The 27791-nt window shown below is 34.7% G+C and overlaps 4 protein-coding genes across 7 annotated transcripts; 2 read left to right on the top strand and 2 right to left on the bottom strand.

Moving 5' to 3' along the window:
* Nucleotides 1–46: 46 nt before the first annotated feature.
* On the bottom strand, nucleotides 47–8582 carry LOC106150924 (NADPH oxidase 2). 3 transcript variants are annotated; one of them, XM_087006471.1, is made up of 16 exons: nucleotides 8443–8582; nucleotides 7557–7652; nucleotides 7181–7291; nucleotides 6818–6902; nucleotides 6362–6519; nucleotides 5224–5324; nucleotides 4959–5039; nucleotides 4570–4693; nucleotides 4268–4360; nucleotides 3667–3801; nucleotides 3132–3253; nucleotides 2905–2941; nucleotides 2699–2781; nucleotides 2226–2418; nucleotides 1770–1894; nucleotides 47–1291 (listed from the first exon to the last, which is right to left on the bottom strand). In XM_087006471.1, exons 1-16 carry the CDS (start codon nucleotides 8485–8487, stop codon nucleotides 1165–1167), a joined length of 1716 nt encoding a protein of 571 aa, XP_086862597.1. In that variant the 5' UTR covers nucleotides 8488–8582; the 3' UTR covers nucleotides 47–1164. The 3 variants fall into 3 exon arrangements, with proteins under 3 accessions (XP_086862597.1, XP_086862598.1, XP_086862602.1); XM_087006472.1 differs by lacking the exon at nucleotides 4959–5039; XM_087006476.1 differs by lacking the exons at nucleotides 6818–6902; nucleotides 8443–8582 and having other exon boundaries at nucleotides 7557–7657.
* On the top strand, nucleotides 8390–20460 carry LOC106150964 (trichoplein keratin filament-binding protein). 2 transcript variants are annotated; one of them, XM_087006488.1, is made up of 15 exons: nucleotides 8390–8518; nucleotides 14422–14613; nucleotides 14895–15003; nucleotides 15436–15537; nucleotides 15739–15795; nucleotides 16074–16142; nucleotides 16385–16558; nucleotides 16726–16838; nucleotides 16979–17045; nucleotides 17504–17614; nucleotides 17933–17994; nucleotides 18231–18312; nucleotides 18457–18642; nucleotides 19161–19304; nucleotides 19575–20460. In XM_087006488.1, the coding sequence occupies exons 2-15, from the start codon at nucleotides 14423–14425 to the stop codon at nucleotides 19602–19604; spliced, it is 1497 nt and encodes a 498-aa protein (XP_086862614.1). In that variant the 5' UTR covers nucleotides 8390–8518; nucleotide 14422; the 3' UTR covers nucleotides 19605–20460. The 2 variants fall into 2 exon arrangements, with proteins under 2 accessions (XP_086862614.1, XP_013379463.2); XM_013524009.3 differs by lacking the exon at nucleotides 8390–8518 and adding an exon at nucleotides 13893–14042.
* Nucleotides 20461–20649: 189 nt separating this feature from the next.
* LOC106150965 (alpha-ketoglutarate-dependent dioxygenase alkB homolog 3) lies at nucleotides 20650–24214 on the bottom strand. Its single transcript, XM_013524010.3, has 7 exons — nucleotides 24081–24214; nucleotides 23668–23868; nucleotides 23401–23435; nucleotides 23140–23187; nucleotides 22701–22896; nucleotides 22061–22270; nucleotides 20650–21377 (listed from the first exon to the last, which is right to left on the bottom strand). The coding sequence occupies exons 2-7, from the start codon at nucleotides 23833–23835 to the stop codon at nucleotides 21204–21206; spliced, it is 831 nt and encodes a 276-aa protein (XP_013379464.2). The 5' UTR covers nucleotides 23836–23868; nucleotides 24081–24214; the 3' UTR covers nucleotides 20650–21203.
* Nucleotides 24090–26620, top strand: LOC106150966 (BLOC-1-related complex subunit 5). Its single transcript, XM_013524011.2, has 4 exons — nucleotides 24090–24224; nucleotides 25036–25159; nucleotides 25451–25827; nucleotides 26095–26620. The coding sequence occupies exons 2-4, from the start codon at nucleotides 25048–25050 to the stop codon at nucleotides 26320–26322; spliced, it is 717 nt and encodes a 238-aa protein (XP_013379465.1). The 5' UTR covers nucleotides 24090–24224; nucleotides 25036–25047; the 3' UTR covers nucleotides 26323–26620.
* Nucleotides 26621–27791: the final 1171 nt, after the last annotated feature.

Raw genomic sequence — 27791 nt, forward strand, 5'->3', positions numbered from 1 at the left:
CCATCACAATAGGTCCATAAAAATAAAACTTCAAATAAATGAAAAATACATTATAAAAACTTTATTTTCATAACTAACAGACTAGTAAGGGTATACATTTGTATATTTTCAAGATCATTTCCACACTACATTTGCACAAATTTAACTTTTTTTTGTACTAAGGTGAAAAAAAATTGTGTTAGACTCTACAGTACCTTTTAACTGTGAACACTTTTTTCAATAACAACTGCAGAACCAGAAACCAGAAAGTTACATGGATACATGAACTAGTATGTTATATACATGCAGGTGTATACATGTATTACATGCAGAGGCGTAACCAGACCTTTTAAAATTGTATGCACAGATTTTCACATTCCTAGGTACAGCTAAATGTAAACTTACACAACAGATGAAAGGCAGCCTAATCTGCATGTTCTCAGGCATCATATCAAGAGGTTCTTCACTATCCGACAAGTATGCATTGGCTGGCATACATGTCCACAGAAAGTTTTTACTATTTTACTATCAAAATAAACACACTGTATAGAAAAGCTGGTCCCCATCAGGTCCAAAACTTGGCTATATGAAGAGATAAATTTTTTAAGAACTGCATACATACAGCTCATGTTTGTTTACTTGCACATCAAATTACTGGAAAAAACAGTTACAATCATATACTAGTAAGCACCACTTTTGAGATTAAAGCATACAAAGGAAATCTCCAATATATTAAGCTTCCTGAGAGATTGATGCAACACACAAGTGAAGATAGTACCTGTATAATAAACAATTAATACAAAAGTAGAGATGTTTCTGTTTGCATTAAAATAAAGATTTGATCAACATTCAAAATTTTGCAAAAAAAAAAAAAAAATTAAACACTAATTATTCTGTTTACTTGCTAATCTATTTTAAATTTCTTGTGCATTTTTTCTTCTATTGATTTATTACACAATAAATGAAAAATATTTTGTTTAGAAATATTATTACTATCAATTTCATCTCTGACCTTTAAATAAACGTTTATTGAAAAGGAAAAAAAAATCATTATTCTGGCCCACTACAGCAAAAAATACATTTGAACACTTACAGAGATTAAGGAACCACATCTTAAAAACTGACCAAATTTTTATTTTGTTATAGATTATCACAGTTTTCTGTCTGTATGAATGAGTTCACTTTTCAGAAGTTCTCCTTGTTGTACACAAAGTGAGTCCCATTAGGGTTCGGGCTGGAATACCGGTTGGACATTTTGTGCAGTGTAGCAGATAGTGCCTTGGGTCCACAAAAGAAGACTCCTATTCTTGTACTAAAAAGAAGATGGATAGCATCAGCACAACATGAACCATACAGTGTTTGAGATTCAATAGCAACATCTAACTTTAGACAAACTCACTATATAGGTTGACTGATATTTAATGTGAAACCTAAATGAGATTTTACTTTAACTAATTGACTCAAATGATAGATAAGAATACTATTTATATAAACTACATGGCATGACCAGAATGCTAACCAGTAACACAAGATGGTGAAATTTTGTAGGGTTGCTGAAGTGCAAAATGTTTTTTCTAAATGCTTTCTTTACATTTTGAAAAATACACAACATCTAAACATCTGTGCATCTCTTTCACACTAAACATTTTGCTGTATGTGTGAAAAAAATCCTGCATGGTGAGACAAGCTGTCAAAGTCACCCAAGGTTAAAAAAAATTAATCTACAGTACATTATTATAACGATTTCCTTAAAAATAATTGCAATTTGAATAAATAATAAAATCACTTACTCGACATGTTGCTCTGCTATATCCTGGAAAATATGGTCCCAGTTGGGGCGGCCATAGTTGGTTTTCTTTTGCAATCCTGTCACAGCATCTGTTGCTTCCTCATCCTGTAACATAATATTCTTGGCCTGGAAATGTAAAATTTGCACACATCAAGCCCACATTTGCAGATATATATATATATTTTGCATTAGCTGAATTACCTATTTTTTTCTAAATCAACAACAAAGTCACACAAGTTGATGAAGCATTCTTCAAATTTAATGCCATTATTCTAGCATGACTTAATATACTTTCATTTAAGGTTGACATAAGTTGAAAATCAATACTAAAAATATACTTCGCTACTTTCTGCAAGTACTATACTATCTATTTCGAGATAATACATAAATGCTTCCATGTTTTTAAAAATCAATTTAGGGACAACATCACAAAAGAACAATTCACATGTTCTAGTACCTGATCAGAGTCCCAGCCTCTAGTCAAATAGATATTATAGTCCAAGAAATCTGCTTTTCCTTGTTCTGCCATCTGTACCTCCAAGGAACTGAGCAGATCAGTGAACCACTCAAAAGCATTGGTGTCAGGACAGATCCAGTAGAAGTAGACCTTTGTCAGCTTGGTTTCAAAGTTGCTGTTATTGCATTTATGCCTGGAATAATCAGGACATAACCAAGATATATAAGATGATATCAATTATGCTGAACAAATTGCATACATTTTAGATATTGATATTTGTTGTATCATTAATCTCAGTTGGTTTTCAGTGAAGGCAGCCTGCCTAGGATAATCATTTCCTGGATGTACAGAGAAATAAAAATATCTGCCAATAAATATCAAGATATATAATCCACACTTTCGTCTTCATCCATCCTTAATTACTTTGATCTGTCATACTACAGTGTATGGTTACTTGACCGCCAAGAACTTACCAGATGTGTTTGAGCACCGAGGCAAAGGGAGTGACCCCTATTCCTGTCCCTACAAATACATCCACTTGGTAACGGAACACATCCTGGAATCCAAACAAAAAGCTTTTGAAATAGTAATTTCTTTCAATTAAATTCAATTCAATTTTCATCAAAACTTTTTGAAAGCCTTACGTGTTTAACATGTTTAACCTTACGTTTTCACCCACCTCAGTTGCTGTGCCAAATGGACCATCGACAGCAATGCTGAAAAGGCAATAGAGTCTTTGGATGAAAACATATTTGAAGAATCAAAATTACAGCAATTAACTCTCACTGCCTGCAGTGAAAAAATTCTAACCACCTGCTTTATTTCTGTTTCCCACTTAAAGGTACCATAAATCAAACAAGTTACTCTTTAAACATGTTCCGGCTCAAAATTTTTTCATGCAGTCACCTGGGTAGTTTAGAGCTTCCTTTCTGGTCTCCTCTGCTGTCAGCATGGCAAGCCCCAGCCAAGGCATTGGTCCAGTCTCCCACCAGCCGGATGTGCAAGGAAAAATAGTCATCCTCTGGGGCCTGAAGGTATCCAAATAAACATTATGGAGGACAACATTTTCAACCCATGTGCAGTTTGACTTTTAAGTAAAAAATCCAGTTATTTTTAAAGAAATGTTTCAACATTCATAAGAGAAAACTTCAGAAACATCACCAGGCTGTATGCAATTATGTTTTTAAAGATGCTTTTAAATTATATGTTATAGGTATACAGGGCAAAAGATAATATATACAGACTCTGAGAAGCAACTATGAAGTGAGTGAGGCAAACACTATCATCATCTTTAAAAGCACATTATAGCTGCAACAAAATAAATGGTTCAACTGCTTAAAACAAAAGTTAGTATAATATATGATAATCACTGGATTTGAAAAGATGCAAACACCTTCAACAAATCATGCTTAATGAGTGATAAAAGAACACTTGTACTCACTGAAGTAAGTGTAAAAGGATGCCATTCTAACTTAGAAATACTGGGGCAGTGAAGGAAGACATACTGCCCTGCTTCTGCTTGAAAGCCTGCTTTCTGCATTTGAAGCTCAATGACCCTGGATGGATGTTTGATTACCTAAAATTAATACAAGTAAAAAATTATAATTTTACATTCACTGAATTTTTTCATCCTCATTAATTTTCATAGCTTGTCATTCTGCAGGGACAAATACTGAGCAAAGGGCAATCATTGGCGCCTTTTTTTTACATGTTTCGTAATCATAATAAGTTTTTAATTCAGTGTTTTCTGTTTTTTGAGCACTTGTTGTAATTAACAATGCAGGTCATCTTATCATGAGTATAAAGACAGTCAGGATGTATTTCTCATTATAAGTACCATATTTTGTCAGTGGCCTTGCACAATGTACTGTAAAAGTATATTGTATGCAACAGGCAATGGGCCCAAATAATAGCATAGGGTATATGCTAATCATGATGGGACAAAGGTATAGCACTTAATTTTCCATGACATTAACTCAGAAGGATATATCAGCACCACCAAATATCTGTTAAATCATTTGGTTATTAGCTTTAAAACTTACCTTTGTAATAGTTACTTTTTGTTGACTTCGGAAAAATCTGATGCATCTTTCAATGAAATAAAAAATCATGGGTGCCAGCACCCATTTCCAGGTCTGAAAAAAATTGGCAGCATAAGTAATTTATCAAATAACTACAGGTATATTTGCAGCTTACACATAAAAAAGGCCCCAAGAGTTACATTAACTGAATATTTTACATAGCCATCCAGCAACTTGACCAACAAGTTAGCCCCACACATTACCCCTGTAGGTACACTAGGGTGATGCAGTGCCCACAGGGTCAGCATTAACCCTGAACTTACCCCTGCTGTTCCATTTTGGAACCTAGGCACTGGACATTTTCCTTCTTTCCCCCAGTCCAGTGGTTCCTGTGAGCACTTCTCAGGGTTATGTTCTGACACATTTTCTTGGAATGTTACAACACCTCTATAAATACATGAAATAAATAAAGTTCAGATCTTGCTTGATACATGGTGGACATACTCCAAATATCTTTTGAAACTTAAAATTAAATGCTACTCATGTGCACATGCATTGCACAATCAAATTAGAAATCTGCCATTACCAGCCCACATGAAGATAATGAATGACTGACTTCATGCCAAGGCATATCTAATACTAGAATGATCCATCTCATATAAATGACATTATAATATCAATAATTAAAGACAGTTTCATAACAGCTACTTACTGTATCCCATGCACCACCAAGGCAATGTAGAAAACAATGAACAAATGATGAGTGAACCAGAAGGCCTCAAAATAGTGAAGTCTAACATGAAACAAAAAATTATAACAAAAAGGTTTGGTACCTAAATATTTTAAAATATTTGTTAGTAGACAAGCAAACTGCCCAAAGAAAAGATACTGGCTGGATTATATGTGGATATCATAACATTTAAACACCATAACACTAAAAAACAAGCTCTTAATTCTGTATTCAATTTCACAATTACCTGATGAAGTCAGTAGATGAAGAAACCATAACTATCAAGGCTAGAGAGATGACAATCCCTGTTACTCCTGCTATCAGTTTTAAAGCTTCAAGTACAGGACTCTAAAATAAAATGTTAATCCAAATTAAACAAAATTACAATGCATCAAATTAAAGGTACATACGAACCGAGCAACGGTGGAGTGTGGATTCCCAGTAACACATCTAAACCACTTCTACTAGATTCTTATATGACTCAAATAAATTCGACATGCCAAGGGATAAACTGAATAGATCACTCAATCAGCCATAAAAGACCTTTAGACTGCTCCTTTCTTTAAATATTTGGTTGTAAATTTAACCTACTTTCGTGACCTACTTTCCTGCCCCATTGACATACAGCTTAAAATGCCAGCAGAAAAATCCGTTCAAACATCATTTTCGGGTAAAATTAAACAATGCCTTTTGGTAATTCTCTTAGTTATACTACTTGAAACTATATACTGGCATTTAGTTGGTTTTTGTGACAAAAAATTGACTTTGTATGCATCTTTAAAACAACTGCCCTGTGTGAAATTCAAAACTTCTTTTCAAGGTCAGTTTTAATATCTGAAGATCTATTATTTGTATGTCTTCCATTACAAAATAAATAAATATGACATTATTTAAACTTTTTTGTAATTTTACTGTATGTTGTATCATTAATCTATCACAAGCCTTCGGCTACTGGCAAACAATTTCAAGGGGAGGGGGCTTTTTCTGCAAAAGTGCACCCTTTTACCCTTTAGTTGACCCAATGTGTCATCATGGATCAAATTTTGATTCAGATCGAATCTCTTTTAGCCAAATGGATGGTTCCTTTCCCCACCTAAAGACCTGTGCTATTTAACACCCTGTTCCCATACCTAGTTCTAACTACCAGGATTGACCCATCTCTGAGGGTTTTTTTTTGCTAAATTGCTTTCAACATAAGCGGCTCTGATGTCTGGCACGCCTACTGCAGTTGTTAGGGAGTAAATAACTATCGTTTAGCAGCTTCAATAGGCGTGCCAGACATCTAAGCCACCTAAGCTGAAAGCAATTTAGCAAGGAACCCCTCAGAGATGATGGGTTGATTCTGTAGATTGATCTAGGTATGGGAATGGGGCCTAAGTACCTACAGCATTTGGTAACCTGACAGGGTTAATAGCTGCAGTGCCATTTCCCCCAGCTATTGAACTGAGAGCTGTCAACAGTGCTGCCTCATCTTTGTTTATTGTAGGGCTTTGTGCATCTACAAAGAACTCCACATTGAAGCAGTGTGCTCCTGCATGGATGGCTAGAAAAAACAAAAAAATGAAACATTTCTTATAACTACCATTTACAAATAATTAGTTACAAAGAAAAACACCAACATCACACATTTTCAACTAGCACATATAGTTTGTGCAACATTTCATTTTTAACACAAAAATACAATTACATTTGTATATCTATATTATTACATGTATTTCGTTCAATACTTTTTCTTCAGTTATGTACACTAGCTGATTTTTCAGCCACATGCAATGTAAAGTTAGTAACATCGCACTAGTTAAAATAAATGAATATATAAAGCATCTATAACATCTACCTACCTGTGTGCAAACATATCATGTAAGCTATGTATTTATGGAATGTTATGTTTTTGTCAAGTTGGCGGCGCATGTTTCGTTTACAGCACTGAAAGGAACCAAAGGTATTTTTATTTCTGCTTGTTTTCAAGGGGTTTAGTGAAAAAAAAACATCAAAGCCAAAGTGCAAGATATGGATGCTAGATTGCAACCCCCAATTGTTTGATTTCTTAATAGTTACAATGAAATGTGAGACAGATTCTTTATGTGATGGGCTGTGCCATCAAGTTAAGCCTTATACTGTACCTACCATCTCTCTCTCTCTCTCCCTCCATACAAAAATGTGAATACAAAACAACGTCTATCAATGTTGCTATAGATACTTACTGTACAAGACTTTCGTAAAAATGATATCAAATTCCTGCATACTGGTAGTAATATCAGCATACAATTAAAGTTCAAACAAGCTGCAGCACCTCTAGCAAAAGGAAGACCAAGCTATAAGGGAAATAAAATATAATTATATACATGTATAGTACACAAATACATTTTTCTCAAGTTGCTTATATTACAGGGGCATATCTCCTAGATAAAGAAACAGCAACTTGTATTATTTACAGGTCAACAATTACAATATGATAATTCAGAAATGTCCCATTAACTGATAACCTGATTTACACATATGGTTTTGGTGCTCAAATCACAACTTAATTTAAATACCCATGATCTATAATTGTCTGAAAATGACATTGAAAATACCTACCCCAACAATTTTTCTAATGTAGAAGAATTTCTCTCCATTGTAGTAGTAAAAGAAATATCCAATAAATAAGCCAACATTTGTCAACAGCCAAATTATCTAAAATATGAAAGAATAAGGGAATAAATATGTTGTAGATAAAACTTTATCATAGCACTTTACAAAAAAGTAATGCATCTAGAAACAATATAATATTACACTGTGCAAAGACAGCTGTTTCATGTTTCATTACTCTGATGACTAAGTACTTCATTTTTTAAATAATTTATTTGGGAATCTTCTGAAATAAATTATCAAAAGATCACTTGATGCTACATGATACATGTATGAGTCATTGGTCTCATGGTTGCTTACTGTTGTACAATGTAAATGAAGGTCAACCTTTTATAAAACATTATTCAATTTATGTGTGTAAACTTTATTTTAATCAGCTGTTTTAATGTCCTGCCTACATTAATTTTTTAATATTGACAATATTCAATACCAGGTGTTACAGTCAACTCGAGTTATATATTTTAAATCTATAAATGAAGTAAGATTCAGATGAATCATTTGGTCTTGAAATCCGTTTATCAATACTGCTAGAGGCGGTATGCCCCCCCCCCCCCCCCCCCCTCCCTTTTACCTACTGTACACAGAATAATTTGCTCTAATCATTTTTATATACTGGATCGAGTAACTAGCGCAAATAGCATAAAAATGATAATTATCCGGTCTACAAATAGCACAAATTAACAAGTACATACACGTAATGAACAATATTGCTTGCTACTAGTGCTAGCTAGTGTACGGCACCGGTAGTGGTACCTAGCTGTACTTGTGAGGTTGTGGCCTTCATCAACACAGATCAACAGAGACTGGAGAAAATCCGACAAACAAACAAACTTACCAAAACTACCCATTTGGGAGCTTCGTTCATCAGCCTGCTGGCCATGATGTACTAGGACGGACAGTGGTGGTCCAGGGTAAGCTATCGTTAGGCGAGTGTCATTTTCTCTCTGTTTGTACTTCTTCACTGCCGCTGATTACTGCCGCATAACGTAAGTGGGCTCGATGTCGTAAAGTCGATCATCTATTCAGACAGTCTATATGCTTGATACTTAATGATTAAGGGACATTGGCGTGTTTTCCTGAATAGTTCAGGGGCGGATTCAGAGATATTTCCGATAGTCTTCCAAATTATCTTTATTGGCTCATCCTCCACTGCCCCATGCATTCCCCACCCCCGCACGCTCTCTCTCTCTCTCTCTCTCTCTCTCTCTCTCTCTCTCTCTCTCACACACACACACACACACACACACACACACGGTCCACTTTCTCAACACTACCTTTCTGGCGCAAAAAGACATTAAACGAATAACAACTGTTCATTTTGGTCAGAAATGGATATTTCTGGGGTAAACGACAATTTCCCCGTACTTGCCAATGGTTAAATGAATCGGTTCCGAAATTCACGGTTATCCCCCCCCTATTTTTAATAAAAAGTTTGGTTATTTGTTATAAAATAACAATACTTACAAAATTGTTGTTGATTATTTGAGTCAAGAAACGGCCATGGGGGTGGCATGAAAATGACCTTAAAATATTATTATTATTATTATTATTATTATTATTATTATTATTATTATATTCTTAGAATCTATGTAAAATTCTTTTTTTATTTACAAAATTTAATCTGTGCCATATGCATGTAGGCCTTCACGTAGCCTAATACACTATGAAGCCTCATAAGTTATGTGACAGATAAAGATGTATCTGACTGCACTCTTAAAGCGACGAACACATGCTTGAATTGAAAGAAAAGGAAAAATAGAGGGTGATGCATTCAGCCCTGTCCGATTTTGAGAACGACATTTATATGATTCATGTTTGCCTTATAGGCCTATCACCAAAAAGAGGCAGGCATATGGACATTTTTTGTAGTTGCAGTTAATATTTCATTCCGAAGTAATCAAACCACTCCGTCAATGACGAAGAGTAAGGCACTGGTTCACGCCTGCCTCCTCCATACCGAACCGCAGATTTTTGACAATTTATGCTAATTTCCTTCTCTTTTGATTTCTTTGCTGCTCTCTTTTTGAAGGAATTCAATGCCTGTTTTGCATATTTACCATCAGAATCAATTCTTTTGCGATCTTCAGCGTCATTTCTAGCAGTAATTTGGTCCTGTTCAAGTGATAAACGTCTCTCTATAGTTGACACCTGCTCAGAAACATAACTGCTTTTCTGCATTGGTTTCCGATGTTTCTTTTTCTTCCTGGCTGTCTTCACCACTGGTGTCCACTCCAAAGACGAGAGGCTAGTCACCGAAGTCAAGTCATTGCAGGATTCACGCGCAGAACTACTCTGGAAATGAACATGTTTCCATGGGGTACACGTGCTTGAAGCTGAGAGTGGCGTACACGCGACCAGCCGGAGATATTCAGGGAACCTGGAGGCACTCATTGCGCGTGGTGGCGGGGGAATCTCGTCCAAGTCAGATTCTGAGTCTAAATAGTTCTCCCAATATTCCTCAGCTTTCATACATTTTTTAGTTGTTGCAGAGTGGTTCTTTCTTCGTTTACTTTGTGGTTTAGAGAATCGTTGGGTTATTTTACCAGAATGATGAGCATTTTTTATTTCGATTTTCGCGAACTGCCGCAATACCTTATCAATGTTGTGCTCTCCAATTCTTTTGAAGTAACGCTTGTACCGATCTAAATCAGATAGACTGGATGATCGCTTTCGAACAGGAAGCTTAACCAATTTCTCGCCAACGCTCTTATCTTCTTCTAATATATCTGGTATGCTGCAACTGTCTTTTGCTTCGATTTTTGTATAGTTTCCAACTGAAGAGGACGCCGATTTGTTAACATCACTAGGGTATTCTCGATCTTTCTGCACTGGTATGCTCGATATAGAATGTCGCGGTGGGCAACGGTTTGACGACTGAACTGTCGTGAAGCCCACAGTGCTACTTGCATTTGCAGCAAACAACCAAACACGTAACTCAGATTTGTATCTTTTTGGTTCAGACAAATCAAATTCTGCAGTTTCTACGTTTGCTTTTCGGCTGTGTTGGCCATTAGTATTTGAAAAACTAGGTGCTGCAGTGACAACTGTGAAACCTCTAGAAGCAATAAAACAACTATCCGAATTGCCCTGATTATTGTCAGGAACTTGATCTATACTCCTTATATGTTGACTTTCTTTGTCAGCTTGGTTGATGATATCCTCCTCTTGCTGCTCAAACTGCCGATTTGTTATTGTATCCTCGTCGACCAAATTGTTGTCTCGGGGATGAAGTTCTGCGTTACTTTTTTCGATTTCTTTTGTGTTCATTTTATCTTCATTTCTATTTAAAATCAAAGAACCGTTTTGCCCAACACTGGGACTGAGTTCTCCATTTTTAACTGCACTTTCATTCCTAATGCCTGTTTCTACTTCCTCCTCAATCGGTCCATTTATGTTGTTTATTGATTGAACATCACTCGTGCTAACCTTGCAGTCCTCGTTAACATCACTGTTCTCCTCACCATTGTCTTCATTACCATCAACTTCTTTTTTGAATAATTGTTCAGTTTGCACATTTTGCACACTTTGGTCCTTATCTTTTCCCTCTTCCTCAGGGCTGTCTATTAGCGACCCTTCATCCTGCAGCGATTTTGTCGCTACTTCACACAAACCCGCCATTCCTGTAGGAGAAAAAGGCAGACCCTCTTCTTCTTTGGTTATTTTACTTTTTTCAACATTTTCGAAGTCAGATTTTTCAGCGATTGATACAATAGACGGATCTGTTACATCTAGTTCCGAAAGATGAACAATTCCTTCACTTTGTTCATAGCTGCCAGTCAAGGATTCCTCATCTGTGATGGTAAATGTCGTATTCAGTTTTGTCGAGACTCCGGAATCGTCGTCTTTTGCTGCGTAGGTAGTTGGAGAGAGAGCCATATTGATAATATCGATATAACTAACTGTAAATGAAGTCAAAGTCGGCAGCAGGAGGAAGCTGCGTCATTAATGACGTCATGCAAAGAAACGGGCAAATAACGTCATGAAACGTTCAACGTGCATTTACGACTCACTGTCACTCTCTCACTGGTCAAATAACAATTGTATGTTTATCTATTTTATTAACAATAAGAATATTGGGAACGCTGGCAGACTAAATTAAAGGGATAATAACTCTTCGTATGAGACCTATATTTCACGATAAAAACCTTGTGAATAACTCATAGAAATATGATATATTCTGTTTTACCACAAAAACAGCAGTTATAGCTTTTATTCTGATATTTGAACTTGTCTTTAGACCACGTGACCTCCATTGATGTCTATACTCTGTTAAAATCTCTTAAGAGATTTTAACAAAAAAACAAACTTTTTAGAAAAAAACCAGGGACTAACTTTGAATGTAAAAATGGATTCAATAACCATTGGTAAGTATGGAAAAATTGTTGTTTACTCCAGGAAAATTCATTTTTTGGCCGAAACGAAGAGTTATTATTGCTTTAATGTTTTACTTTATTTTCGAACGGTACTCTACTACATACAGTGTACATAGGCCTACTGTAGGTCTTTTATCATTTAAAGGCACACACTGAGCGTAAAATCTTAACCACCACAGTAGGCCTATAGGCTACCATATCTAACCCTTCTCAGAATTGCGTTTTTGATGAGCTCAGTCACTTTCGTAACAGTATCCCTTGAAAATGCTTGGGGACAACTGCCTAAGGCCTAAAATGCATGCAAGCAGGTTGTATGCTCGTACATTGCTATTTTTTGCATTGGGGCAGACTTAATGTAAATAAACAAAATATCTTGAAATGCAATACTAGTACGGATATTATTTTATATAATATTATTAGGTCCCGACCAAATATGGCAAATGAACCAAAACTATTTGTTTTAGAGACACCAACACTGACCTTCACCCTGAGCTTCAGAGATAACTTGACACTAACCTCTTCATTATAGCCTATCTTCATCGTGTCAAGTTACTTTCACTTTCGTAATATTTAACCGTTTCCAAAGAACCCAAATCGATTTTTTCATTTATGTGTCACTGGTGGGTCCAAGGTCAGCACCCTGTAACTTGTAACCAAGTAACTTGACACGATGAAGATAGGCTATAGTGAAGAGGTTAGTGTCAAGTTATCTCTGAAGCTCAGAGGACCCACCAGTGACACATAAAAATCGATTTTGGTTCTTTGGAAACAGTTAAATATTACGAAAGTGAAATCTCAATCCAATGGACATTTTTCCTTGATGAGTTTATGCGACAGGTGATTTAGAAGATTCTTGGGCAAACTTCGTGAGACGCAAATAACCAGAATTCATAATCCTTTCTCCAGCAACCAGTTTGCCTGCACCCAGTCCGCGACAAGAGACAAAGGCCACTACAAGAGACGTGGCACCTCAACTGAATTCATATTAGGGGAGACCAGGGCTAGTTAGCCTTGTGAACTGGGAATGAGTTAGAGCAACAAACCTGGTTTTATTATAAGCACCAAGAACTTAGCTACTTATACAACGTGCGTGATAAAGATAGTAGTCATGTTAATAAAAATGAGTTAAATTATTTCGTGTTTGAGGACCTTCAAATTCAATCTGCTAAATCTGATCTGTAAATAATGTCTTAATGTTTGTAATTGACGGTTTTCTATGGTATCTAAAATTGAAATAATTGTAAAATGCCCATTTTTATTTTGTAACTAATGGAATTTGAGCATTTAAGCTCTTTTTGCACACTGAAAAAAATCTAAAACGGTTTCCAAGTGACCACATTTATTTATTAAATTTGTATAAATTTACCATCGTGTTTTTAAAAAAGTTTATATTAAATATTTATTCTAAAGCAAAATCCTGCTTTCTAAAAATGAACATTAAATCTTTATTCTATAGCAAAAAGGTACTAATTCATTTTCCACTTGGATATAATTTTCCTATATTCCCGTTTATGTAGGACAGGTCCATTTTGGCGGGTTCTGGTATTTTCTACTGTGAATTGATTTACTTTGACCTTTTCTTCGTATGAATACCTCAATTTAAAATATGAAAAAAAAAAAAAAAATTAACAAAGTGGAAAGACTCTGATGTAACCTGAAACCACCTCTTTTCAATGGCAACGAATGAAATTTAACATAGCACACATTTTTTTTTAATTTTTAGATCCTATTCTTTGGCCAAATTGAAATAATTAGAAATAACATTTGAAATATATTTCTGATTCCTTTAATAAGTATTTGTGAGACCAATTTGGAATTTCACAAATTCCTAAATTTGCTGTAAATAATGTTCGTAAGTATACGCTATACGGTGAGACACTAGGTTACTATGAAATTTTGAGCAAAATAGAGCCGTAACATACGTCGTCCTCGACGCCTTCGTCCTTTGGATTGGCTCATCTTGAAATAGCTTGTGCGCTCTTTTGGGCGTAAAGATTAGTAAAGAATCAAATAATTCAAACACTAACAACAAACAGAGACTTGCAGGGATAAAAGATAAAAAGTAAGTAAACGTGAACAATTCATATGGTTTTGCTTTTTATATTTATTTCTTCTTGTTATGGTCGAGGCGAAGATTTCAAATCCAACACATTGTAAATGTTTCAAATCACTGCATTAATTCCTGGATTTTCGAAACTTTTGCTGTTCACCTCCACAATTTTACATATTAACAAGTAGATCTAACTATTGTAGATCCCTATTGGGTAAAAACATGGAGAGGGGAGGTAAATTCAAGAGTTCCAGGGTTTTTCTGTTTTTCTAGCTTATTATAATCGGTTATTTTGGTAAGTATAACATCCTTTAATTTTTCTATTTCTTTGCATGCTGTGGGTGTTAAAATGCCTGTGTTAATATTCACATGATATTTCATAATATTTTAGAATGGCCCTCCCAAATATGCCAAGTCTCTGGACTTCAAGAAAAAATGTGTACGAAGCAGCAATAGTGCGACGAAGAAACCAAGAGGATGACTTTCGGGAAAAATGGCAAGACACATCAAGATATTTTCATGATACAGAAATAGGAGCTGTTAAACAAACTGCATGGACTTCAGAGGATTCATTCCATGATAGGTTAAGAACTGTTTGTATTGAATTTGCAGCAATTAAAATGGTTTGAGTAGGGTACATGTGGTGCAGGTACAGTTTATAATACTACTGAAGAACTAGAGCATAAGTTTATCAGTTTCACAATCAGATAGATGTATGAAAATTTATGAAGACTGAATCTGGCAAACATGAGACAAAGCAAAAAAAAAAGAAAACTTTTAGAAATTGAAGAATGCATTATCTGATATGTGAACAGGGTAAAAAAAGATGATGATTGCACTCATCATAGTAGTCTTATTTTACAGCATGGATGCCTATAAATCTCAACACAACAGAGAAATCAAAGCTATGAATTTAAAGCGGAGAAGGCTTAAGTTGACAGACATGCTGCAGAAAGAAAGAGATATGTTGGAGGTAATACACATAAAACACATTATTTTACATAAGTGTTTTGAATACACCTTTTTTCTTTTATTAGTCAGAGAATATCTGTTATCTGTAAGGGGCCAGACCATAAGATTTTTGTTGGCTCACATCTTCTTATTTTTTGCAATAAAGTATTCTTATTCCTCAAAAGCATGTAACAGCTTTTTAGATTAGTGCTTCTGCTAAGATATAGCATGCATTTTAACAAGAAGTGAAAATGCAAGAATTGCAATAATAATATCTGTGTGAATTTATTTCAGTAAAGAAAAATCTTTTCAAAAATTTAATTTGAAATATTAATAATGATTCTAATTATTTGCATTGCCTGCTGAAACTATAAAGCTGATAATGTTTGTAAAATTGATATTATTTGAACTGCAGAAGGCAAAGAGCTTATTGTGCATTGTGTATCTTTTTCAGGCAGAATTACGAGGATATTCAGCTGATAATTATGATAGAATTTCTGATATGAAAGAAAGGAGTGAGAATCTAAGAAGTGCGAGAGAAGAGAAGAGGAAGCAGGTAAAAATGTTATTTTACTGAAAGTTATTGAAGTGTGATGTTAGTTGATAGATTCTGATAAATATGTGGAACTCTCTTTTTTGTATTGAACTTATCACACAAACACTTTTAAGTAAGTAATCCAAAAATAATAATTGCACAGTAATATGTGTAATGGTAATTGACAAACTGATGAGCTTTTTTATATGTTTTAATTTACAGTTGGCTGAAGAGAAATTGTATGATCACTTCAGGAAAAATAACCCAGATCTCAGAGAGGTATTATCGTTTTAATTTTAATTGTTTTTGTGTTGATTGATTGATTGAGTGATTGATTGCTGTATCCTTACATATAAAACCTTTTAAATATTACTTGACCATTCATGATAAGTATGTTTGGCATGTCTTTCTTTTTTAAAGCAATAGGCTGATTTCAGGATTTTAAGAAAATGCCAATTTGATTCACAGAGGTAGAAAATGACACTGCTAAACTGGTATTGTCTCTAGTTTTGTTCTGCTGCATTGTCCACTTGTTAACAATCAAAAATCTATTTTAGCTTGAGTCCAGGGCGGGAGAACAAGAGGTGATTGAAGAGTGGGAAGGACAAGTGGAGGAACAGAAGAGGGTAATGGCTTCTTGAAATAATTGCAATCCTTTAGATTTATATTTCATTTCCAGAAAAAAAATTTTTTCACTCAAATGAATACATGATTTTCTAAATTTTTCCCCAACTCATTTAAGTGATTGGCATTAACACCTTTATTACTTGTGAAAGTTTACACTGATTGTAGCATGTCATAATAACTTGATCATCATCTGATTCAGTAACATGAAAACACAATTTGTATTTTCATTTGTCTATTAAAGAAACAAGAACAAGAGATCAGGGAGAAGGCATTGTACGAGCAGTTGATGGAAGAAGAGCGTCAGGCAGCTTTAAAGTTTGACCAGGAGTTAGAGCGGGAGAAGATTCAAGAGGAGAAAAAATTAAAATCAGTGCTGAGAGATCAGGTTGAAGAGCTTAAGCAAAGGGAACGTGAGGTAAGGATAAAAACATTTAATATTAGACAAAGGATATCAGGCAGCACTAGATATTTAAAGATGCAAGGCAGGTCACATCATGAATTTGGTAAAAAGAATAATGTATTACAGTAGTATTATTATAGGTCTCAGTTAGACATTGACATTCTTTGTTTTATTTCATAAAGGCTGAAAGATTAAAATTCCAAGCAGAGGAGCTCCAGAAACAGCAGTGGGAGCTGGAGAAATTAGAAGACCAAAGAAAAGAAATGGATGAGATTAGGAAAAAAGAAGAATTTGGGTCAGTTACCTTTTTACGTGTATGGCATCACTATTTATAACTTTTGTGTTTGTTTACATGTGAAGACCTGTTAAGTGGTGACATAAACTGAATTTCTTACATGACATTTAGTTTAAGCAAATTTGGATATTTCTTTACAGACGTGTTTTGCTTCGTCAACATAAAGCTAAGCTACTTCAAAGGTCCAAACAAGTTCAGGAACAGTTGGTAAGAATCCAAATAGACGAAATATAATTTGATTGAGCTATACTATGCTGAATTACTGAGATAAATATATTAAGATGCATGAATGGACTGTCAAATACAGATAGCATTCAGGATATCCACCTAGTTTTTTATTTGGGTGGAAAGGGGGGGGGTAGTCTTCCAAGTCGCAATTAAAAAATAACAAGGGACATCTGTTGTAAATTTGTCACGAAAGGACCTTCAAAATTTGTGGTAATAGTCACCCTAGAACATATTTCATTACAATATAGTTAATTAATTTTTCATATTTTTAGTCATTTGTAATTTTTTAAAGTATATTTCTTATTTCATTAAGTCTTAGTCATATTTATCCCTGAGGAGAACAAATATGCATGTCACCATTTGCAAGTTTTGTAACATTTTTGATGAAGACTTTGGCTGTCATTGTGTTTATTTATACTTCATAAACTTATTTCAAGGAACTTGATCGCCGAATACTAGAAGCTCTAACTGAGAAAGCAGAAGAAGACCAGGTGTTACAGACAGCAAGAAAAGAGAAGGCCAGAGCAGATGCTGCTTGGATGAAGCAGGTATATATTTTACATATGAATGTGATATCTAGGTGCAGAACCTTCTATTCTCAAATATTTGTATGTAATAATAACAAGGATAGATGTGCGCTGTCCAATTTCTTTATTTGGTGTTGGGTGAGATGTGGGGAAATGATGTGCTGGTTATAACATATTATAACAAATTCCAAAATTTTTTCTGTGCAACATCCTTTAAACAATAAATTTGGTTAAGGTTTTAAATGCAGATAATTAGTTATTTTTATTCTATACTGCAGTGTTGAAAACATCACATTGTAGGGTGTTCATTGATAACTCTTTTGTGATCATTGGTTTCAGGTAATTGATGAACAACTTCGTCTGGAAAAAGCAAGGGAGGCAGAACTGGACATGCTTTATCAGTAAGTAGGCTATATTTATTGCCTTGTTATAAAGCTTTGATTTTATATACCTATTAAATAAGTATTCTTTCATGTTTCAGATTGGAATTGGTCAGGGAAATTAAACTTATCTAATATCTAATGCAGCATGTAATGATTACATTTTCAGTTCTTTGACTAATTGTAAGTTTTCTTAAACTGTGTTACAGAAACTCAATCTAAGGTTTTCTATATCCAAAACTTTATTTTCTTCTCAGGGATGAAGCGTCAAGGATGTGGCAGAAAAGAGAAGCAGAATGGGAAAGAGAGCGACAGGCGAGGGAACGATTAATGAATGAGGTAATGCATTCTTAAGCAGGGTACATAGTAATATATCAAACCATGATTGACTTTAAGTTAAAATGAATTATCTTAGGTTATCAAATATGAGTACAGTAGTAAAAAAAGTTATCCCGTCTTAAATAAGTTGTTTTTTGTTGAAAGGTATTACAAGGCAGACAAGAGCAGATAGAGGATCGCATGGAGGAAATACGCAAGAAGCAGGAGGAGTCACTAGAAAGGCGAGAGGAACTGCTGAGGGAGTTAGACATAGCACAACAAATGACAAGGAGAGAACAGGAGGAAGAGATGAAACTGAAGACAGAAAGAAAACAACAGTTACAAGCACAGGTAAAGAATAGTTTTTCAGTGTTTCTACAAACAGGATTGTGGTGTGACATTGAAATGGTTGTTAACCTCCTTGTGAGAGTTAAAGGGATAATAACTCTTCGTATGAGATTTATATTTCACAATAAAAACATTGTGAATAACTCACAGAAATATAGTATATTCTGTTTTACCACAAAAACAGCAGTTATAGCTATTATTCTGATATCTGAGCTGGTCTTCAGACCACGTGACCTCCATTGACGGCTATACTCTGTTATAATCTCTTAAGAGAATTTAACAAAAAACCAAACTTTTTAGAAAAAAAAAACAGGGACTAACTTTGAATGTAAAAATGGATTCATAATCCATTGGTAAGTATGGGAAGTTATTATCCCTTTAATTATACAAAGAGGTGAAACCTTTATTGTGACACAAATTCAAAGTAGTTTAGTTAGTTTTTATATTTTCTATTGTCTTGTCATAACCATGCAGATAAATGTGTGTGTGTGTTAATGCTATATTCATTGCTTTGTGTTTAGATGACAAGTCGAAGGGAACAGAAGATCTCAGCACAAGATCAACTACTGAGAGAAATGGCAGAGGAAAAGAAGGCAGAAGAAGACTATGAAGAGATGCTCAGGCGTGAAGCTGAACGAATGAATATAAGAGGCTTTGGACCAAAGGTGAGGAATTAAGTGATCTATGCATAGTTTGGTATATCTCTGAAGACTGAAAAAAAATACAACCTGTTGGATTTTTATTCTTTTTAGCCCAGATACTTCCATGTCTTTATTATGAGACTCAATTACTGTTGTGATGTAATAATTCTCCATAATGTTTTACTTAAAATGAACATAAACTTTTTTAAGCTTTGCCATCATTCACTTTGTCTCATCTAGAAGAAATCAGTTTGAGTAAGTAGAAAGATAAGTCAATATCTATTTGTCTTTCAGAAATTTGGAAAGAAGCAGGCCTGGCAGTGAATTTTACTACGTGATGTGTAGCAGTGGAATCCATCCATAGCAATCTGTGATATATTATGATTTACATCATTATGTGAGGTGTTCTACCTACCAGAAAATATAATTTAGTATTTCTCTGCCTTTGTGTCTTCAAACAAACCAAGTATCATGTAATCATTGTGATTAATTAAAGGTTTGGGGCATGTAGTTGAGATGTTGTGACAGTTGATCATAAGGTATGTAAAACTTTTTAAAGTCTCTTTCAGCAAAAAATAATCACATCACTATATGTTGCATTGGTGTCTGGTGTCATTTTCAGATTTAAGTGAGCTCTAATGTGTTCATGTATTAAAAGCCTAGTATTTATTTTGTAAAAAGTGTAAATGTGAAGGACATTTTAGCTGTTCATTTTGTGTCAGTTTGGGTTGCATGGATTAGTAGCAGATTTAGACTGGGAATTGCCACTAGACAAGGAATAGGAAATGCACAGATGTAGTTGACTTTACATGATTCTCACGTTCTTGATCTGCTAAATGTTAAGGTAGCATTTCCATGATATACATGAATAATCAGGCCAGCAATTGCCAAAGGGGGGTTCTTTTCTGTAAATGTGGACCTTTTGTCAAGAAACCTTAGTTTTCCTATATCAAATTTACCCAGAGTGGACCCTTTCCCAGCAAAAAGGGGGGTTCATTGAACCCCCTGAAACCCCCCCCTGGCTATGGGCCTGATATTGAACACCAGGAAAAACTATTATCTGTGTTCCCTGTGCAAGTCTGTGATTTGTTTATACTGCCACTTACCTTACATGTCAACTTATGTAAAAGTACATAATATAGCTCCTTTCTCTATTAAATAATTCATTAAAGAATATGACTACACTGTTTTCTCTAGGATTATTGTGTAACAAAAATAAAAATATATTTGAAAAAAAAAATGTTCACTACATTAACTTTTGTTATGAGAGAAAGGAAAAAATTATCCTTCACAATAAGTGAATAGATGCATTAGAAATAATTGTTTAATGTTTAATGCTTTGCTTTCAGCATACAAAATCGCGAAACAATTTGGATTTTAAAATGGACTTTATTAAAGGAAAAATACATAGGCTTAAAATGTAAGGAAAGAACTGATATATCTCCTACATTTCAATATTTTAAAAAGTAGCAATTTAATGACCATTATTCCCACTTGTATGCAAGCATATCCAGCACGCTTACAAAATGTATGTAATAATAAAATGGAGAAGAAAAATACCATCACAGCATGACTAGAGTTCAAATCTCAGACCATTACCCAATTCCACAACTTTAATAGTCTTGTTTGATTAACACTGCACCATTCTTCAGTTTCTTATTGGGTTTGAATGTTATTCAACCCAAAAAAGGTCAAGATTCTAAAAACAATTTCAGTTTCACATGTGGCTTCCGTGTCATAAAAACAAGGTACTGAAAACATTTCGCAAGTACACCATGCTCAAAACGTAGCAAACACTAACATTTTCAAGCTTCAAAACTCACTGCAGGTCTGTAAGCAGATCACAAAAACCCATGCTTTTATCAGATAGAGATAAAAATAAGAGCTTCAGCTTGGAATTATCGCATTTTCATTTCAACTACATCATTCTGGATATATAGTCCTGAAAGTGAGATTTATCCTGGGTCCACGGTCATGATATTCCTTAGGAACACAGTGCTGCCAGTCCTCCTGGGTGGCACCCTCCATGATCAGCAAGCTGCCATGAGCCAGTGGGATTTTAATGTGCCTCATGTAGGTGTAGTCACCATTTTCTTCCTGACAATAATAACAAAATTACTGTAGCAAAGCTCTTTCAGTAGAGTTTTGCAATACGTACTTTTCAATTTAAAATGTGCACCACATATTGTCTGACAATGATAATTATGAAAATGCAAAAAAGTTAAAATTGCTTAGCTATTCAGAAGAGTAGACTGTAACCATATAACACCTTTTATTACAATTAAAGGTATAATAACTCTTCGTTTCGGCCAAAAAATGAATTTTCCTGGAGTAAACAACAATTTTCCCATACTTACCAATGGTATATGAATCCATTTTTATATTCAAAAATAGTCCCTGGTTTTTTTCTAAAAAGATTGTTTTTTTGTTAAAATCTCTTAAGAGATTTTAACAGAGTATAGCCATCAATGGAGGTCACATGGTCTAAAGACAGGCTCAGATATCAGAATAATAGCTATAACTGCCATTTTTGTGGTAAAACAGAATATATTATATTTCTAGGAGTTATTCGCAATGTTTTTATTGTGAAATATAAATCTCATACGAAGAGTTATTATCCCTTTAAGCAATATACTTTCTAAGCTATAATGTAATTTAAAGAGTATTTATAACATGATGCAATGAGACACTGGCCTGACTTCTATATACAGTATAGCTAAACACACACAAATTCACCCTAAACAAAACACCATTAATCCAATTCAATAGCAAAGACTCACAGGTGGTGGTTTCTTCCTTAGTAAAAAGTTCCTTGTGTCACCAAATGACAGAGAAGCAATGGTTGGATGATGTCCTAATGACTTCTCATCATCACTGTGCCAGTCCACACTGTCATGGCAGTCACGGTATAAATTACCCAGCATGCTGTTAAATGTGTAGCCTGTCACTTCTGCCAGTCTGTCCTTCAACATGGTCAGCAGAGGAGACCACTAGAATAAGGAGATATGCAAAAATTTTAACAGCATGAAGTTCTTGTTTTGTGTTCTCATGTTTATTATTTTATTTAATTTTTTTTACAGTCAAGTAAGAGATAATGGTCCCATTATCATATATATATATATATATATATATATATATATATATATATATATATATATATATATATATATATTTGTTGGAAAGCTACTAGAAGTTGATGCAAATTTTAGTTTACTTCAAGCCATGAATGAAAAAAAAAAACAGAATGAACACAAGTTGTTGCCAATGTTTTCTGTCAAAAAATTATATCATTCCAAATCATTGGCCAATCATTAAGACTCCCTCTCTCCAATAAAAAGGCACTACAATTAAACATGAAAACAAATCAGTCCATTTTCCATAAATCCTGAGATGCCAAGACTTTATCAGAAGGACGCTTACATTAGGGTTAGGGTCCCAGGTCAGGCCAGAATAGGAATATGGAAGATCTCCAAACCAAGCTGTAAGCCTTGGTTGTGCATAGCTTTCTCCATTTATCTTGAGATCATTTCTTTGTCGCCATGGTAACTCATGATAAAGTTCATCAAACATCCAATCAGCCTCTTTAGGGTCTAGGAATACTGGGAAAAGTCTTAACCTGGAATTTGAATTCAAAAAGCTATTGGTTATTTTGTATGCTTGGATCATGTGTGGCGTTTTATTAAAATAATTATTTATCTAGTTACATGTACTTATTCTTTGAAATGATTTACAAATATTATTAATACGCTATTTCTTTTTGGTTCATGATTATGCATTGTATCTTTAACAAACTGAACTCTTGAAAGTGAAAATATGTGTACATTGATCACAAATTGTTTGATTAGATGCAATCACTTACCTAGACAGTCCACTTGGCCCTTCACTTACATCATATACCCCTGGTTTTCTGAAATGAAGAGATAAAATTAAAAACCTACATCTAAACTAAAATGTGGCTAGATGAAACACTTCCTCCACTTAAAAGGAATAGGTATAACCGACAAGGAAACACCATCAAATTCACTAAAACTTTGAATGACTGCAAATATGAAAGTGTAAACAGAAATATTTCCATGAAACTTCACAGTTCAGTTTTTCATAAGACATAGCTTAAACTTACATAATTGTTTCTTCTTCTGGTTTTTCCCGAATAAGCTGCAAGGATAAAGCATATAATGTATTATTAATACATGTTCAATCTGAAATCAGAAAAAAAACATTAAGACTGATATATTTACTAACAACAACTATTTCTTTATTATATATTAACTTTTTTCAAAAGGAAATGTGGCGCTGCATTATTAACAAAAATAAACTATAGTCACATTGATTAATTTATTTTCATATAGTTTCAGCATTCCTTGTGTAATTAATCATTTATACACACCTCTGTTGGTTTCTGGAACACAAACTTTTTCTTGGTAGGTTGATCTACATTCTTCCCAAGCCACGCTGGTTCTGTGTGAGGTTTAGGCTTGTGTTGGTCAGATCTGGGACCTGATGAAGTAGCCCAGCCTCCCTGGACCCTTACTCGCCGGCGCTTTTCACTACTCATTTCATAATATACTTGAAGCCGAAGAACTGTTCACTACAGGAAAAATGAAAGTGTGAGAACCTACGGTTAAATAAAGCAGCATGCAATCTCAATTATTTTATTAATATGATTTCCAAACTCCTGCATCCCACTTCACTCGATCAACGGAGATACAGAGGAAGAGCAAAACAGGAGATCATGATCATACAAAAATCGCTGCCAAAGGTGATTATTCAGCCTAACTTCGAATTAAAAGTTCAACTTACTCAAGTCAACGGAAGTGGCTCAAAATGCTGCTCGTGTTATTTGTCAACAAAAAGTTGGCATCAACTGTACCGGATGTGAATTTTATAAACTTCGGCGCACCTGACCTTGACCTAATTAGAGGAAGTATTGACAGATAGATCGAGGTAAGTTTGTGATGTATTTGTAATGTTTATTTCATACAAATAGTAAATGCAAAACGTTTAACTACACAATCATAGGCAAAGACGCCACACTCACCCACACTATGAAAAATTATCCTTGCAAATAATAAATAGTGGAGATCGAGATCATACACCAGTACATTGTTAAAACATTTTACTGGTAAATGTACCACAGTAGGCCCTACTACATGTACATGTAGTAGCAATGACGCTCTCAAAATGTCATTATCATTAATGAAAATGTCGTATATCATTTGATGTGGTTTAATGTATTTCATAGTAAAGGACTTTTAGATTGACAATTTTGAAAAACTGGGGACTAAATTCATATTTTATGTTTCTAATGGAACAATGCAAAATGCTACTAAAACTACAGGTAATGTTGCTTGGCTAAAAAATATTTACATTCCTGCAAATATTGTTAGGGACCTTTATTTCTACTTAGGCCTAGGAGATTTTTAGACCCTGGTGTCCTGAAGGGCCAGTAGGCTAATTAAAATGCTTTTGGTATTGACTGCTTTGAAGCAGCAACATGTTTTCATTTTAACTAGTTAAAAAGACTGAAATAAGAAGTTTTAACTTCAAAATTTTTAATTTAAAAGTTTTAAATAAAAAAATATATGTTGTACTGGGTGCCTGTTTAAAGAGATGTTTTATGCAACATTAGTTGAATGTTTTCTATTTCATGGTGTTTTGGCAAATAAAATTATATATGTTGAATCTATAGTGTGACCATTTCATTCAAATCAACCAAATCAAATTTTACAGTATATGACTAAATCATGATTTTCAGTGTTATTGATTGATGGGAGGTGAACAAAGCAGCCCGGTGAGTGGCCCTGCTGGCAGCCAGTTGAAATCACAGAGAGATGAAGATATCCCATACACGTCTTACTCCATCAGCAAACCAATAGATGGTAAGATAAAGCAGGGCAGTTTTTATTCAAGTGAAATTTTGTGTCGAGAAGTTGAATTGTAGTGAAGAATTTTCATACACTGGGGTAGCTGAGTGGTCTGCCAATATCTTTTTTAAAGAAATTTGTAATTTGTTTTTGAAATATTCCTAGTTTTTTCCCTCAGATTTTGAAGAATATCATGGATATAAATGTCACTGTGATATTAGGAAAGCTTTTTACTTACACTATAATTACAAGTTGTTGTGGCATTGATCCCAACTGACTAACTGAAAATTTCATTTGTTTTCTCAGATGCTCCAAAGCAATCTCCAAAGCTACGCAGCAAGTCTGCTGGTTCAGCAGAGAGTACAGAGGGTGGAGGGACAGCAGCGACATCTGGTGGTGGCAGTGGTGGTGGTGGCCCAAAACATGACATAGTAGTTGTTGCGGAGGGTGTCAGTCAAAAACCAGGCATAGACCCAGAACTAATTAAACTACAAACCATTCCCATGTTTTTGCCTGTAATTCGAGGATCTCTGAACATACCTAATATAAAGGAGACTGAGCTTGGAGACAAATTAGATTATGGACCTGTGTTAGAGTTGTGTTTACGTTATCAGGAACATCTAAAGCAGTGTGCTGAGGCTGTAGCTTTTGATCAAAATGCACTAAGTGTGCGTATCAAAGAGGTTGGTGAGAGATCTTTTACATGTATTATTTCATGTATCTGAAAAACATATTTTATCAACTGAATTAGTTGAGACCATTTTGCCTCTATTTTAGATCCACAAAATAATTTCTGATACATTTGCTTATTCAGTAACTTTTTGAAGAAAATATTTGTAAGATCAATTCATTCATTGTAACAAACAATCTTTTTTCTTTTCCTTTTTTCATTGGATTGTTGAAATTTAATCTTAAGCTCTAATGTATACACATTTTTTCCTTTTTTTCAGATTGACTTTGCCATAAGAACCATCATGGGAATTGTCACAGAGCGCCAGAAAAAGTATGCCAAATATGCTGAACAACTGCAAAAAGTCCATGAAATGACTACAACTTTAACACGCATTAAGTCTAGTGTGGAGTACACATTGAGTCAGATGGAACAGCTAAACAAACTACTTCCCCCTGAAGAACAACTTGAACCATTTACAATTTCTCCAAGTCATAGTGTAAACTGAACAGTCTCTTTCATCAAATCTGATCAGACAAGACTTGAAGAGAAACAAGAGAAAGGAATGCCATAACTGCTCTTTATTTAATTGTTTTATTTAATAATTTATTCAGCAAATTTGAACCAAAAGATACATTTATATATTAAAAATCTGACTAAAATTGCTACTATTCCAGACGTTGCCTTTGAATTTGTCAGCCTTGTAGAACTCCAGGTGGAATAACAAAAAATTGCCAAATGATATTCATTAGTTAAAACATCTTTTTTGTTATATTTGGTTTATTTAATAATAATTTACAAATTTGCCCTATTCTGTTATGCAATATTTAAAATAAAACATCAAGCATGTAATGTGTTTGAACTTTAAAAATACATGTACTTATCTATAATGATTAAATTAAAAGATTCATAATGATTTTCACCGTATCTATTGCCCAGAGCAAATTACCACTTATTAAAAAAAATATAGTGCAAGCTATATTCTACATAGTCAATCAGTGCATTTCTGTACCAAATTTATTTTTTGCACATCCTAGACGCTCTGAGCAAAGTCAACATAGACTGTTCCTCTGCAGTAAGGGGTTCTAAATCTGGTACGCTGGCCAAAAGTTTTCCTCCAAGAAATTCTCGAATTTTATCCTGAACACGGTTATATTTCTGAATCTGGTCTGCCCTGCAAAGCTTTGATATATTCTTTATATACTCTTTCTTGGTGGAATCCTGTTCTTGTTGTGGAATATACACTTTTCTCAGGGTTGACGAGATTCCTACGGGTCCTTTATTGAAGTCGGGTGACGATTGGACTTCATTTTGTTGATGTTCCCCAGAAGACGCTATTGCACTGCGAGGTTTATTAGTAAATGGCGTGGTGTCGTATTCTTTGTCCGAGTCGGATTCCGCCGACTTCGTTCTGTGCAAGTAATTGCTCATACTGCGTCTCCTGCGAACGGGAAGATGTCCAGCTGGAGGCTGGAGAGACGCTTTCCTTTTGTGCTCATAACGGCGCATCGCTAGAGCCATGCTGCCATCTGTAAAGTGATCGTACTTTTCCATAGATTCGAGAAGTTTCTTGTATTGTGGTTGATCTTTCCAAGTTAAACTTTTTCTACGTTTTTTGGACTCTTTTGGCCCAACCTTAATTTCGTTTTTCGTTAGTTTATATTTTTGGGGGGCTTTTAGTTTTCCGAGTTTTGCGGATATTTTTGGAAGTCGTCTTAAAGTTGGTGCGGTTTGCGCTTCTCTCACTTGACGTATGACTTGTCTCGTCATCGATCGGGAATCGTCAGAACCATTCTGATCGTCTGACCCACTTTCATAAAAACTGCTAAATGACGCATCAGAGTCGCTATCGCCATCATCATAATATTTTCTTGGGTTTGGAGGCAAACTTTGAAAAAGCATCCGTGGCTGGCTGCTCAATATAGGCAATTTTTTCCAGCGCCGATCAATTTCAGCTGATTTATTGTCTTCGATGCG

The sequence above is a fragment of the Lingula anatina genome, chromosome 1 (genome assembly GCF_051362555.1).
Source record: "Lingula anatina isolate TDL-2025a chromosome 1, LinAna3.0, whole genome shotgun sequence".
NCBI classification, from domain to species: domain Eukaryota; kingdom Metazoa; phylum Brachiopoda; class Lingulata; order Lingulida; family Lingulidae; genus Lingula; species Lingula anatina.

What these genes read in the sequence shown, in the direction of transcription:
- LOC106150924 (XM_087006471.1), bottom strand. Translation starts at nt 8,487, where the DNA reads ATGGCCAGCAGGCTGATGAACGAAGCTCCCAAATGGGTAGTTTTG. An exon ending in CTGTCAGGTTACCAAATGCT is followed by an intron (nt 5,325 to 6,361) that starts GTAGGTACTTAG and finishes ATTTTATTTTAG; the next exon opens with AGTCCTGTACTTGAAGCTTT. An exon ending in AAAAAGTAACTATTACAAAG is followed by an intron (nt 3,802 to 4,267) that starts GTAAGTTTTAAA and finishes TATTAATTTTAG; the next exon opens with GTAATCAAACATCCATCCAG.
- LOC106150964 (XM_087006488.1), top strand. Translation starts at nt 14,423, where the DNA reads ATGGCCCTCCCAAATATGCCAAGTCTCTGGACTTCAAGAAAAAATGTG. An exon ending in AAGAAAGAGATATGTTGGAG is followed by an intron (nt 15,004 to 15,435) that starts GTAATACACATA and finishes TATCTTTTTCAG; the next exon opens with GCAGAATTACGAGGATATTC. An exon ending in AGGAAAAAAGAAGAATTTGG is followed by an intron (nt 16,839 to 16,978) that starts GTCAGTTACCTT and finishes ATTTCTTTACAG; the next exon opens with ACGTGTTTTGCTTCGTCAAC.
- LOC106150965 (XM_013524010.3), bottom strand. Translation starts at nt 23,835, where the DNA reads ATGAGTAGTGAAAAGCGCCGGCGAGTAAGGGTCCAGGGAGGCTGGGCT. An exon ending in CCAGAAGAAGAAACAATTAT is followed by an intron (nt 23,188 to 23,400) that starts GTAAGTTTAAGC and finishes TCTTCATTTCAG; the next exon opens with AAAACCAGGGGTATATGATG. An exon ending in CCTGGGACCCTAACCCTAAT is followed by an intron (nt 22,271 to 22,700) that starts GTAAGCGTCCTT and finishes TCCTTATTCTAG; the next exon opens with TGGTCTCCTCTGCTGACCAT.
- LOC106150966 (XM_013524011.2), top strand. Translation starts at nt 25,048, where the DNA reads ATGGGAGGTGAACAAAGCAGCCCGGTGAGTGGCCCTGCTGGCAGCCAG. An exon ending in CATCAGCAAACCAATAGATG is followed by an intron (nt 25,160 to 25,450) that starts GTAAGATAAAGC and finishes TTGTTTTCTCAG; the next exon opens with ATGCTCCAAAGCAATCTCCA. An exon ending in TAAGTGTGCGTATCAAAGAG is followed by an intron (nt 25,828 to 26,094) that starts GTTGGTGAGAGA and finishes CCTTTTTTTCAG; the next exon opens with ATTGACTTTGCCATAAGAAC.